The sequence below is a fragment of the Ictidomys tridecemlineatus genome, chromosome 5 (genome assembly GCF_052094955.1).
Source record: "Ictidomys tridecemlineatus isolate mIctTri1 chromosome 5, mIctTri1.hap1, whole genome shotgun sequence".
NCBI classification, from domain to species: domain Eukaryota; kingdom Metazoa; phylum Chordata; class Mammalia; order Rodentia; family Sciuridae; genus Ictidomys; species Ictidomys tridecemlineatus.
In genome coordinates this window covers 122,713,627-122,726,470 of record NC_135481.1, presented here as the reverse complement: position 1 = coordinate 122,726,470, position 12,844 = coordinate 122,713,627, and the positions used below count along the sequence as shown (strand labels likewise).

Sequence of the window (12,844 nt, the reverse complement as noted above, 5' to 3'; positions counted from 1 at the left end):
GGGCTGACAACGCTGGCGCCCAATCGCTAAGCCTGGCCCAGAGCGCAGGCCAATCGGAGTCAGGGATCCGCCCATAGCAATTCTCTCCAGTCCGCGCAGGGGCCCCACCTCTGCCACCCTGCGGGCGGCCACCAATCGGCGACGAGGGCCGACCCTGGATCGCTCCGCCCCTTTCCGGGCGATTGAGACTTTTGACTGGTCGGTCACATAGGCGCGTCTTCGTGTCTGATTGGTGTGGCCGGCTCAAAGAGCTCTGCGCTCATTGAAAGAGAAGGCTGAGGGGGCGGACCGGCGCGAAGAGGCGTGAGGAGCGCGGGATTGGTGAGAGCCGGGGCAGTGGGCTGCGATCGCTGCCCCGCGGCCGAGGTGACCTGAGAGGTGCCGGGCAGGCCTCCGCGGTTTCCGGAGTTGGTTGGCGAGTGGGCGCGCGGAGTCCTGGGGCTGAGGAGAGAAGGGGCCCCGGGGCCCGCTCCGCGGTTCCCAGGACCTGCCGGGGGGAGGGTGTCCGCGGCCGGGTGTGTTACGGACGCGCGGAGATCGCAGGAGCCGGAGGCCAGGCCCGGGTTGCTGCAGCTCCCGCGCTCGGAACGGACCCGGGAGCCTGACTCCCAGGCCAGCCGCAGCGTGACTGTGGCCGTGTGAGCTAACCGTATGACTGGACCCCTCTGCGCTCTCGTTTCTTCTTCATCGAAACGGAGAGCCTCCATCCTTGTTGTGAGGCTTGTGTAAGTTGACCCGGGCCTGGGGCTTCCAGCAGCCCTGGGAACATCCCAAGTGTTGGATAAATGTGAGCGCTCAGCTTTGTTACCCTTGGTGGGTTTTATGGAGATGTCAGTGGACTTGACTGAATTTAGCTCTGAACTTAAACAATAGAAAGAAAAATAACAGTTCCAGTCTTGAAGGTCGTGCTGCCCCGGCAAGTGTGACCGAGCATGGTGGCACCCCTCCATGCACACTCTCTGGTTTCTTTGGGTAACAGTACCTCCTGTGCAGTACTTACCCTGGAGATTAAAGCTCAGCTGGACACTCTGGAAGACAAAAGTGGGGCTGTCAGACACAGCAGATGTTCGGCATTAAAAATGTTTTTCAATGGCACTTGTTAAAGCCCAAGGACCATCACTGTCTATCCAGGAACCAGAGTAGTGGGTTTGTAGTGAGAGAGACAGACAAGGCTCACCTGGAACACATGGGCAGGTGGGGTCAGAGGGTGGAAAGTTACCAAGAGGAGGTGTCAGGGGACCCGGGAGCCCCCACCTGGGTGGTGGAGGATGAGGAGCCTGGTGGCCGTGGGGACTGGATGTGGAGAGTGGGGTTCCCACTGCACTGAGCAGGGACCTCACTGACACCTGGTTTCACCAGCATGAGTCCAGGTGGGGCTGGAGAGGACTCAGGATCCTGGAAAGATTAGCCAAGTGGGGCCAGGTGTGACTTGGTTGCCTCGAATGCTAGTGGCCCTGGGTTTGATATCCAGGCACAGCAAAGAAAAAAGACCAAGTGGAGGGTCTTGATGAATAACCAGCCTGCTTCCAGATGCCCTGCCCCCTTGAAGGCTCCAGGTGCAGGGTCCTCTGTGGGCCTTTCTGTGCTGCCTGGTGTCCAGCCCAGCCTGAGGCAGCAGCCTCCTGCCAACCCCAGGCCGGTGTCCCAGGAGCTTTCCACACATAGACCCTCGGAGCTCTGGCAGTAAGACAGATTGGCTGTTGTTCTGGAGGCTGTCTTTACCTCTGGTGTATGCCCTGGGGTCCCTGCCAGTTCGCACCCCACTTTGGTTCACACCCTAACCCTCTACCCAACTTCAGGGCTCTCAAATTCCCATATTCTCAAAGGGATGCTCCTGCCTTGCCACATGAGGCCCAGCCAGGTTTCTGATCACCAGGTGCCTTCTGGAGATGTCCCTCCTCCACTTTTCTCTGCTTCGGAGTCTAACTCCCCCATGCCAGCTACCAGCTCTGTCAGCAGCCCTTGAGCTGCTTTGAATCCCCATCACCCGCTTCTCGGCTGCTTCCTTTAGAACATGTATCCCAGTATTTTTTTTTTTTAAGAGAGAGGGAGACAGAGAGAGAATTTTTAACATTTATTTTTTCTTAGTTCTCGGCGGACACAACATCTTTGTTGGTATGTGGTGCTGAGGATCGAACCCGGGCCGCACGCATGCCAGGCGAGCGCGCTACGGCTTGAGCCACATCCCCAGCCCTATATCCCAGTATTAATGCTGTGGTTCTCTGTAGCTGCTAAGCCAGCTTCAGCTCAGATCCACGTCCGTTGTCTCTTGACCACCCTGAGTGGGCCTGGGAGCTCTGTGTGTCTGCTGTCCAGCTGGGCAGTACTATCAGCCCAGCGCCAAGAGCCTCCCCGTGTGTTGCCCCAGGCCACAGGAGGGAACGGTCAGGAGCTGACTTGGAAGGCCCACAGGTTCTGGGCCCCAGGAGCCTTGTGACCCCATCAGGAAGTGTGTCCTCCAGCCACTGCTTCCTGCTGCCCAGCAGCTGCCTCCCGGGTGCTGTGGTGGGCGAGGAGCAGTTGTGCCTGGGTCTTCACCCAGGCTGGAGCTGAGTCTGAACTGTGACTGTTCTTGGCTTCTCGGTCCTGCTCCAGCCTGGGAGGATGCAGAAGGTCACACCCTGAGTCCATGAGGGAAGCCTCATCCACTGCTGCCCACTTCCCCTGGTAGACCTAACCCCCAAATGCTGGGCTCGTCCAGGTCACTGGCCTCAAGTCTGTAAGACCAAACACTTCCCAGCACCCCATGTACATTCCTGACCTTGCTGTGGGGAGGCCACCAGGGAGGACAGCAGCTTGTTGGAAAGGGCTGAGTCCCTGCACAGCCGTCCCACACCGGAGGGCAGGAAAGCCTTCTGTGGCCGCCACTGGTGCTCCTTCTTTGGAGGGCACCCACGTGTTGATGGGTGAGGTGGGCAGCAGCCTTGCCCTGCGGCCCCTTACCTCGGCCTGGCCAGGCTTCCTTGACTCTGCCGAGGTCCTCAGGCTCCTGCAAGATCCTAAGCGCACTTCCTCTACACTTTCTGAATGGGGAGGGAGACACATTTGAGGGAAATTAAGCCAGAGATTGCCAAAGACTCTGAAGTCATGTGATCCCCATAAAAGGGGATCTGGGGGCTGGAAACTGAGGCAGCATGAAGACCCTCTCTTAACCTCGATTTTTGCGACCAGGCCAAAGATTTCAGTCACTCAGAGCAAGAGGAATGATTTATTGAAGGGATGGGGAAGGGGGAAAAGGACAGTCCCAAGGGAGAGAGGGGGTCCTCAGGAAGGAGAGGGACAACGTGCCTTTCTTGCACTCCAGCTTTACTGGGGATCCCAGGGAAGTTTCCAGAGTCCTGCCTAGGTCCCCCTCTTGACTTTTGACTGACAGCAGGATGACATCAGACTTTGAAGTCTCCACTGCCATGGCCACTCTAGGTCACCTGGCCCATGCTGACCAGTTCTAACTGGATTCTTGTTTTTTAAAGAGAGAGAATTTTTTAATATTTATTTTCTAGGTTACAGTGCACACAACATCATTGTTTGTATGTGGTGCTGAGGATCAAACCCAGGCCGCACGCATGCCAGGGGAGCGCGCTACTGCTTGAGCCACATCCCCAGCCCATCTAACTGGATTCTTCACTGTATATTCTTGCAGATTTTATGGTTAGGAGGAAATGTTCTTGTCTCCCTTAGTTTCAGGAGCTGGTCACAAATGTCCCCTGGGTTCATCCCTGGACAGTATCTCAGGTCTGCAATTCTCCTGCAGTTAACAGGTAGTTTGCTGAGGAATGTGACTTAGTCTGTCAACAGACCAGGCCGGGATGCAGGTAAATGGCTTCTTGGAAAAGAAAGCCCGTGGGGGTCAGCACCCTGGGTGATCCACAGAGTCCCTCTCTCACCTTGTGTCCCTACCCTGCTTCTCTATCTGGTCCCCAACACCAAGAGAGCTGAGCTGAGGAGAGCAGGGTGCTGGCAAGGACATGCTTCTCTTGGGCCAGGTGTCCTCAGCACCCCAGGCTTCCTACTGCCACATCACTCCTGGAGGTAGATGCTCTGGACTTAACTGGACAGTGTCCAGGACAGCGACATTCCCTCTGGCTGCACAGATGTTGAGCACACCCTCTCACACTCATTCCCACAGACTACCTGGACTGGGAGTCAGCATCTCCAATCTGCGGCCCCCAGAAGTGTTCATCCTGGTGGCCAGCCATTGAGGACATGGATTTGGATCAGCTGGACCTGAACCCCAGGATTATTGCTGCAGTTAAGAAAGGTATTTTAAAAAAAAAGAAAGGTATTTTAACTTGCCTAAGACTGAAGTGTCACATGGATACGTGGGTGTGTGAGCAACTTGATGTAGAACAAGGTCACAGAACATCGACTTTCCACGGTGTTCCCCTGAGACCCCGACCCCGACTGTGGCCTCAGCATTGGGACATGCTGTGGCTCCTCCATGTGCACTGATGGAAGGGACTTTTGAGGTCCTTCCCATCACTGCACACGTGGGTGTGGCCTAGGAAGGGGAGCGGGTCACCTGTTCGCTGTGGCTCCTCAGCTGCTCTGCAGTCTGCACAAGCTGTCTCCAGGCACTGTTCCTGTCCCCTGGAGCCTCAGGACACTTGGCACACTCAGGGCCTTGCTCCGCTGCCTGTTGGCTTCTTGTCCTGCTGGTGGTGGCCTCATGATCGTAGGGTGGCTGCAGACACCACACTTGCAGTCTGGGACATCTACCATCTGCCGGCTGTCCCCAGAGCCTCCCTCAGGCAGCATTGCTTGCTGGGAAGCCATCTTCCCCTGGCCCTTCCTGTCCTCTGCAGATCTCCTTCAGAGCATGCCTCAGGAGTTCCACCTGTCGGGACTGGAGCCTCCTGTCAGTGGCTGGTGGTGGCTCCATCCCCCTCTCCCTGTGAGCCCTTCGTCCTCCTCTCTGGTGTTCTGTCCACTCCCCCATCGCCTGGGCATGTGTGCAACATTGTTTTTCTTCCCACTAGTGCAGAAGTGGAGAGCCATGCCCGCCCAGCCCAGAGCCACGGAGAAGGCCGCCCTGCAGCCCACCTGCCAGTGGCCCCTCCCGCCTCCCCTCCTCCCCTTTCTGGTTTTGACCCCAGGGCCTTGCACACCTAGGCAGGTGACCATCCACTGACAAATGTTTGAGTCTCGCTGTGTCACCTAGAGCCCCTGCTGCAGCCTCTTAGGAGCTGACTTGCCGAGCAGCACTGCCCTCTGGAGACATTTCTAGGGGGTGGACATTTGTGATGGAGGCCACCTCACAGCACCCAGAACTTGCCCACCTGTCTCCAACTGCACTGGGGGCACAGGAAGGTGCAGTGAGGACACTGTCCCTGAGCCTCCTCCCCCACTGCCCTGCCCACTCCACCCGACTGCCCAGGGCTGGCTGCACGTGGTCCCTGACCTGAGGCAGGGCCCTGCCAGGCGGTGCCGCCTTGCCTTGCCTCCCGTGAGCACCGTCTGACTCCTGGTCTTTCCTGGTGTCAGCCAGGCTGAAGGCCGTGAAGGAGGTCCTGCACTTCTCTGGAGCTGACCTGCAGAGACTGACCGGCCTGTCCAGCCCTGACGTCCAGCACCTGCTGACAGCGGCCTCCTCACACCTGCGTGGGGGCCCCATCCTCACAGGTGGGTGGAGAGTGTCTGTGGCAGATACCTGGGGTCCGTGCCAGGAGCCATGGGGATCCCCAGAGCCAAGGGGTCCCAGGGCCAGGACCTGCCACAAGACGTCCTGCGCTGGGGGAGGGAGGGGCACCTGGGGCTGCTTTCTTGGGTCAGAGAAGAGCTGAGGCTGCAGGTGTGGGGTAGGGTGGGGGTGGAGCAGATGGTGCAGCAGTGCCCAACTGGGGTGGCAGAGGGACCTGCCCAGGGCCACCGCCACAAGAGTGGGAACCAAGTGCCCAGAGCCAGGCTCCTATTATCAGTGTGCAGGCCTGCAACCCCCCCGTTGATCTGGTGCCTCGCCAGGCAGGGGTCCACTGTGCCCTCCCTTGCAGACACTCAGTGGTCCTGGCACCCACTCAGCACACTGCTGCGGCTGAGACTGGAGCCTGTCTCAGTGCTGACCTGCCCAGGCTGGGCACAGGGGGCTGCTGCTCCTGGCCCCACTGGCTCTGGACCTTTCCCTGGGTCCTCACCTCACCCCAGGGTGTCAGCGTGACCAGCAGATGGCTGCCACGTGTGTGTACGTGTGCGTGCTTATGCGAACACACCTGTGGTCCCAGTGGGTCCCAGAGAGGGTTCAGGCCAGGGACTGCACAGCCCCTCCCACAGAGCTGCCCTCGCAAGGAGGACGATCCTGGGGTCTGAGTGGCCTTGGCTGCTGAGACCATTGTGGGATGCTGCACGAAACCTGCTATGGGACATGCTTCAGAATGATTGTTAGTTGTGCCTCGTTGGTTTTTAGCTGACTTCAAGCCTAATCAGATCTCTGTGCAACCCCTGAGGACTGTCAGGGTTTGAGGCACATCTTAATTTCACGAGATCTCTGGCAACAGCCAGCTGTGGTATCCAGCACCACTCAGCTCTGGGCCCAGGGTCGGCTTCAGCCTCGTGCCCTGTCACTGGGGGCAGCAGTCTCTCTGAGAATGTCTAGCTGCGTTGTTTGGCCAAGAACTGGGAAGTCTAGCAGGGGCAGGTTCTCCTGGGTTCTATCTGGCACACAGCCACGTGGCCAGGCCACCTCCCCTCTGCCCACCCAATGTGACCCCCTTGCCAGTCTTCTTACACCTGTGGTCTGGACAGGGGTGGGGCACTGGGCAGGAAGCCGTGTGACCCCACCCCTCCCTGCAGCGCTGCACCTGTACCAGCAGAGGGAGCGCTTCCCCGCGCAGCACCAGCGCCTGAGCCTGGGCTGCCCCATCCTGGATGGGCTCCTGGGCGGCGGCCTGCCCCTGGAGGGCATCACAGAACTGGCTGGCCGCAGCTCAGCTGGGAAGACCCAGCTGGCACTGCAGCTCTGCCTGGCTGTGCAGTTCCCACCACAGCATGGAGGCCTGGAGGCTGGTGAGTGTCCATCCTCCTCCTGGGGCCGGGAGGGTCCTGATCTGGTGACTCTGGGGTCCTGGCTCTACTTTCAGCTGCTTCCCAGTAAGTGGGCTAGTGGCCGCCTCAGGCGTTTCCCAGGATTCCCATCTTCCTCTTGCAGAAGAATAAGGGGAAGGAGAGCTGGGGCCCGGCTACCTTCAGAGGCAGCCTCCACGGACCTGAACCCTCCAGCATCTGGTCGCCAGGGTCACTGGCCAGCCCTCGAGGTTGCCACCCAGTGTGAGCCCTGCAACATATCACACCCACCTGCCAATGTCCCCTGCAGAGTATGTGGCCACAGCCAGAGTGCAGGGCCAGGGCACGTGACACATCTACCCCTGGGTGACAGTCAGTGTCTGGAGCCTCTGGAGGGGTGGTCAGGAGCCCAGGACAACCGAGACACCAGCTGCCACACTGTGCGCACGCGCAGTAACCTGCACCATGAGTGGCCGACATGACCAATTCCCAGAGCTGGGCTGGTGTCCCTTCAGTCCCACACCTGACTGCCCCCCAGCATCACGCATGTCCCCAGCAGTCACACACCAGGTCCATGCTCCCTGGTCCTCTCCATCTCTAGAGGCACGGGGCAGCGACCTTTGTGGTCTGGGCTCCTATCCCCTGGTCCACAGGGATGTTGGGCATTTCCTGTGCCTGATGGCCTTGCAGACACATCTCTTGGGGTCCTTGCCATATTGGAACTGCCTTCTTATCGAGTTTTAAGAACTCTGTGCCCTGGGCACACAGCCTGACCACGTGTTCTCCTGTGGGTCCTCTTTGGTTGCTTGTGCTTGGTGTCAGTTAAGGTCATGAAGATTTATTCGGGTTTTCTCCTAAGAGTCTTGGCACCCACGTGTGGGCCATTCTGAGTGCATTCTTGCACCTAGTGTGAAGTCCAGCTTCGGTCCTTTGCAGGTGTACGTCATTCGGTCATCCTGGCGCCATCTGTGCAGAGGTTCTTCTTCCCCCTGAGCCCTCTGGCCTCTCTGATCAAAGTGAGATGCCCACCAACACAGGGTTTGCCTGGACGGCCCTGGCTCTCAGTGCAGGCTCTCAGCATGCCCTGAGCACAGAGTCTAGGCCCAGGTGGCTGCCAGGGGCTGTGCAGGGCCAATGACCCTGTTCTCACCACTTGTTCCAATCACCACTGAGGTGCAGTGTCAGGAGCCCAGAGAGTGGAGCAGAGGGTCTCTGTAGGTCCAAGGGAGGGACATCTTCAAAAGCCCCTTGGCCCTGCCCATCCACTTGTTCCCCTGCCCAGCCAGGGGGTGGAGGGAGCAGGAATGGGCAGAACAGGAGCCCACCTGTAGCCATTCTGGCTCAGGGCAGCAGGTGTATGCACCTGGGTATCAGAGCTGAAGTCCAGCCGCGTTCCCAAGGGAGGTGGCTGCAGGTGGGACCGGAATTGGCCCTGGTCTGCCAGCTCAGGCTGGAGGCGAGGATGCGGAGCAGCAGAGGTGGGAGCAGGAAGATGTCTGTGGTGTGGCCCTCTGAAGCCGCGGGTCCTCTGAAGCCTGGCGCATGGCTTCCCAGGGGCCGTTTACATCTGCACGGAGGACGCCTTCCCCAGCCGCCGGCTGCAGCAGCTCATGCAGCAGCAGCAGCGCCTGCGGGCAGACGTGCCGCAGGATGTGGTCCAGAGCATCCGCTTCGGCAGCCAGATCTTCGTGGAGCACGCGGCCGACGCGGTGAGTGTGTCTGGTGCTGCAGCAGCCAGGACAGTAGGGGACAGGTGGGGACGCGTGGCCAGGTGGGGTCAGAGGGTAGAAAGTTACCAAGAGGAGATGTCAGTGGTCAGGGGACCAGCCCCCACCTGGGTGATGGAGGATGAGGAGCCTGGTGGGACGTGGGGACTGGATGTGGAGAGTGGGATTGTCACTGCACTGACTGAGCAGGAGCCTCGTTGACACCAGGTTTCACCTGCATGAGCCCAGGTGGGGCTGGAGAGGACTCAGGAACCTGGTGACTTGGGCCAAGCAGAGGGTCTGGGCCTGAATATGCCTGTGGCCCCGCAGGCAGGGCACTGCCCTCTGTGCATTCTTTGAGCAGCACTGTACCATCTGGCCCATACTTAACTGGGCTGGATGTTCATTTGCCAGCGCCTCTAGGAGGAAAGAGTGGGAGAGAAGCCCAGGTGGGACCAGGGCATCCTCTGGGCCCAGGACCCCTGGTGCAGGGACCCTCTGCCATCCCCTTCTGCTTCTGATGGTGTCTGTCCTGGTGAGTGTGGCACTGCCCCTCCCGGCCAGCAGGGCTGCACCAGACATGAACACGGAAGGCAGAGCCCACCTTTGAGAATTGCTATGGAAAGACGCTTTCAAGTAAAGGATGAGGTGTATAGACTTTTAATTTTTAAAATTTACAATAAAATACATTATCACACAGTGCAGGAGCTAGCAAAGAGCACAGGGAGGTCAGGCAGGCACAGGACATGGATACCCTGTCCCTGAGAGCCTTCCAGGGAGGGGCAGACTGTACCTGCCTGCCGTCCCCTCAGGGCTGCCTGGGTGGCACCTGCCCAGCCAGCCGATTGCCTCTCCAAGGCCTTGCCAGTGGGGTGGTTCATTATTAGTATGGCGCTCCGCGGTCGTGGTCAGGATAACTAAGTTAGCGCTGCAGCCCCAGCCAAGGGCCCTCCCAGCCTCAGCCTGCCGGTCCCAGGGCCAGCTCCGGGGCTGCACAGGGCAGCGTCCTGGTACCCTAGAGCAGAGCAGGCCAGTATCACTGCAAGAGAAGGCAGCAGGTCAGGCCAGGCCCTATTCTGGAGACAGCTCAGGGACTCCTCACTCTTGCTTGGAAACAGGTGGCTTAGGGCTGGGGGACGTAGGGGACCTGTGTGTTCATCTCTGTAAAAGGAGCCCCCTTTTGCAGAAGCAGGGCCTTAGGCCATGCCTGTCCCCCTCCACCTCCTCTGTGGCCTTGGCGTAGGCCAGTGTATGGAACTCACGTTAGAGTTGGCATCCTCCAGGCTGCTGCTGTCATTCTCCACACAAAGAGGCTCCGCTGGGGATGCCCTGGGGAGAAGCACAGACCTGGTATCACGCTGGGCTGGACTCCAGGCCCTCGCAGCTCTTTGGAGCTGCAGGTACCACAACCTGTGTGGCACGGCACAGCTGGCTGGGATGATCTGCAGACCTGGAACTGGTGCCTGTGTCCTCGGGCCTGCTCACGCATGTGTTCCTGCCTCGTCCCCTCCACCATGCAGACCTCTGCCATCGTTAGCCATCTACTGCATCACAGCCCACCTAGCCCTGGGGCCAGAAAGGTCCCCAAACGGAGCCCTGAGGAGGGTCTGCCTTGGAAGGGGCTCATATCCACCCCTGGCCAGGGCTGTGTGAGCACAGGGTGGTGGAAGGGCTGGCCCCCACCTGCATGGTCTCCCAGGGTGCAGCCCCTGCATATGGTCCTGGCACTTGACACAGTTAAATTTGGGGCAGCGCCTGCCTTAAGAAGGATAGACTCTGGGACCCCTGCTCAGACCTGCTTGATGGGCACACCTGGTGATCAGGTGGCCACCAGCTCTGGCCTTTGCAGATGCGTCTGGGACCAGGTGGTCTGGAGCCTTTGAAGGAGGTGGGCTGGTCTCTGATGGGAGGTGAGATGACAGCCCCAGGGCAGAGAAGGGCTGGTATGAGCACAGGCAGTTCAGGGAAAGCTGTGCGCGGGGGTGGGATGATGCTGCAGAGCACCCCTGCTCGGAGGGCACAGTGCCAGGGGAGAGCTGGGTAGGCCTTGAGCTTATCAAACAGGAGCCTCCGGAGAGACGCAGAGGTGGAATGCAAGGCTCTGGTGCAGTGTCTGGGGAGGACACAGACAATAGGGCAGTGCCAGGGGACCTGGGCACCTGGAGGGGCCATGATGCCGTCCCTAACTCCCACAGGACACCTTGCTGGAGTGTGTGAGCACCAAGGTCCCCATCCTCCTGTCACGGGGCATGGCCCGCCTGGTGGTGGTAGACTCCGTGGCAGGCCCCTTCCGCTGTGAATTTGATGGTCAGGCCTCAGCCACCCGGGCCAGGCACCTGCAGTCCCTAGGGGCCACGCTGCGCCGGCTGAGCAGCACCTTCCGGAGCCCTGTGCTATGCATCAACCAGGTGGGCCAAGGCCAGAGCTACTTGCCATGAGCCAGGGAAGGCAGGGTGGGCAGCACACCAGGAGTGGGGCAGTGGCGCGGGAGTGGCCGTGCACCTTTCTGTGTTGACACAGAAACTTCCCAGAGACCTTCAGCCACCACAGCTGACCCCACTGGGCTTTTCCAGGTGACAGAGGCTGTGGAGGAGCAGCGCGTAGCACTTGGGCCACCAGGGTAAGTGCTGGTACCTCCTGGCACTGAGCGCAGGAGGGGGACACTGTTTCCACAGCAGCAACGGCCTGTTCTCCGTGTTGCAGGCCCTGGGACGAGCACATTTCCCCAGCCCTTGGCATAACCTGGGCTAACCAGCTCCTCGTGAGGCTGATGGCCCACCGGCTCCGCGAGGAGGAGTCTGCCCAGGGCCCCCCTGGCCACCCGGCCCGGATCCTGCGGGTACTCTCCGCCCCTCACCTGCCCCCCTCCTCCTGCTTCTACACAATTGAAGTGGAAGGGGTGCGAGGGGCACTGAGGGCCGAGTCCTGCTAACGTGGACCAGGTCCCAAGAAGCCCAGAGCCTGGCTGAGCCCTGGAAGCGGCCAGTACAGACGCACAGCACTGCAGTCCACCAGGGTCAGCACACGATCAGTCCTCCTCAGACAGAGGTGAACAGCGAGCTGAGGCTGCACCCCCTCTCCCACCTCACCCACCAGCTTGCTGGCCCTTGGCGGACAGGAGACTCACAGGGGCTGGGGGCTCTACAGAGACTCACAGGGGCTGCTCTGGGCCTGTCCTCAGTTTGCCCCACCCACACCCTGCTGGTCAGAGTTGCCAGCCTCCCCTCGACCTGGGAGCCTGTGTCCTGCAGGGTGGTCCTCAACCCTGCTAAAGCTACCCTCACACACTGCCCTGGACCTCTGGTCACCTCAACCACCCCCTGTGGTGTAGGCAACTTTGGGGAAGCTGATGAAAGGACACAAGGAACCAGCAACATGCACCTTGGGGGATGCAGCCAGATGTTTGCCAGGACCACCTGCACAGGCCAGCCTAGCCTCCCTTCTGGCTAGAAGGGTGGAGCCTCCCGGCAGCTCATCTGACTGTGGACCCTGGAATCTGACCACCTGGCCATGACCTGAGGGACATGGCCTCTTCACAGGCAGGGCTGCGAGTTAACAGTGGGCTTCTCATTAAGAAGCTGCTGTCTGCTAGGTACTGCGCCTGTGACCTGAGCTGCCGCTGCTCTCCAGTGGGGAGACTGAGGCACAGGCCAGCCAAGTGGCTGGGAGGTCCTGCAGCCCTAAGCCAGACCCCAGGGCCCCTGCAGGGAGAGCCCCCACTAAAGATGGGAGGCTATGTGTTCCTCCAGGTGTGGGTGTCACATCACCTGCTCCCCAGAGCACCATGGCCCCAACAGGCCAAGACTCACTATCACCAAGCTGTTCTGAGGCTGGACTTTCCCCGAACGGCCTTCCTGCAGAAGTGCAGGGGCTCCACGGCAGCAAGTCAAACACTGTTTTTGTGTAACCAGAGAATTCCAAGTGATTTTCGAGGCAAAATCTATCAATTAGAAAATAAACTACAGCTCTCGTCCACTCAGCAGAGGACGAATGCACCTGCCTGGCTTGTGGTCTACACAGGGTCTGCCCTGCAGGCTCCTCTGCCTGTCTCCCTTAGAACGCCTGAGTTCCTGCCCCCAGCACCACGGAACCACCCTGCACATGCCGCGTCTGCTGGCCAGCACAGCAGGGGCTGGGGTGTGCGA

The 12,844-nt window shown here is 59.8% G+C and overlaps 2 protein-coding genes across 16 annotated transcripts in view; one reads left to right on the top strand and one right to left on the bottom strand.

Annotated features, from left to right (window-relative positions):
- The first annotated feature begins 177 nt into the window (after positions 1–177).
- Xrcc3 (X-ray repair cross complementing 3) lies at positions 178–12,694 on the top strand. Of its 7 annotated transcripts, none has more exons than XM_021732766.3 (8): positions 178–321; positions 4,127–4,258; positions 5,482–5,619; positions 6,784–6,996; positions 8,548–8,702; positions 10,895–11,107; positions 11,273–11,319; positions 11,403–12,694. In XM_021732766.3, exons 2-8 carry the CDS (start codon positions 4,204–4,206, stop codon positions 11,629–11,631), a joined length of 1,050 nt encoding a protein of 349 aa, XP_021588441.2. In that variant the 5' UTR covers positions 178–321; positions 4,127–4,203; the 3' UTR covers positions 11,632–12,694. The 7 variants fall into 7 exon arrangements, with proteins under 7 accessions (XP_021588441.2, XP_005334721.2, XP_040129986.2 ...); XM_005334664.4 differs by having other exon boundaries at positions 272–725; XM_040274052.2 differs by having other exon boundaries at positions 272–787.
- Klc1 (kinesin light chain 1) overlaps positions 9,344–12,844 on the bottom strand; it is a 54,994-nt gene continuing 51,493 nt past the window's right edge. For 6 of the 9 annotated variants that reach the window (XM_078050988.1, XM_078050984.1, XM_078050987.1 and 3 more), the window contains 2 exons: positions 9,962–10,028; positions 9,344–9,714 (listed from right to left, as the gene is read on the bottom strand). In XM_078050988.1, coding sequence (XP_077907114.1) covers positions 9,658–9,714; positions 9,962–10,028 — 124 coding nt within the window. In that variant the 3' untranslated portion in view covers positions 9,344–9,657. Of the gene's footprint in view, positions 9,739–9,961; positions 10,029–12,844 lie in introns of all 9 variants that reach the window. The other 3 variants (XM_078050983.1, XM_078050989.1, XM_078050993.1) reach the window with 1 other exon arrangement.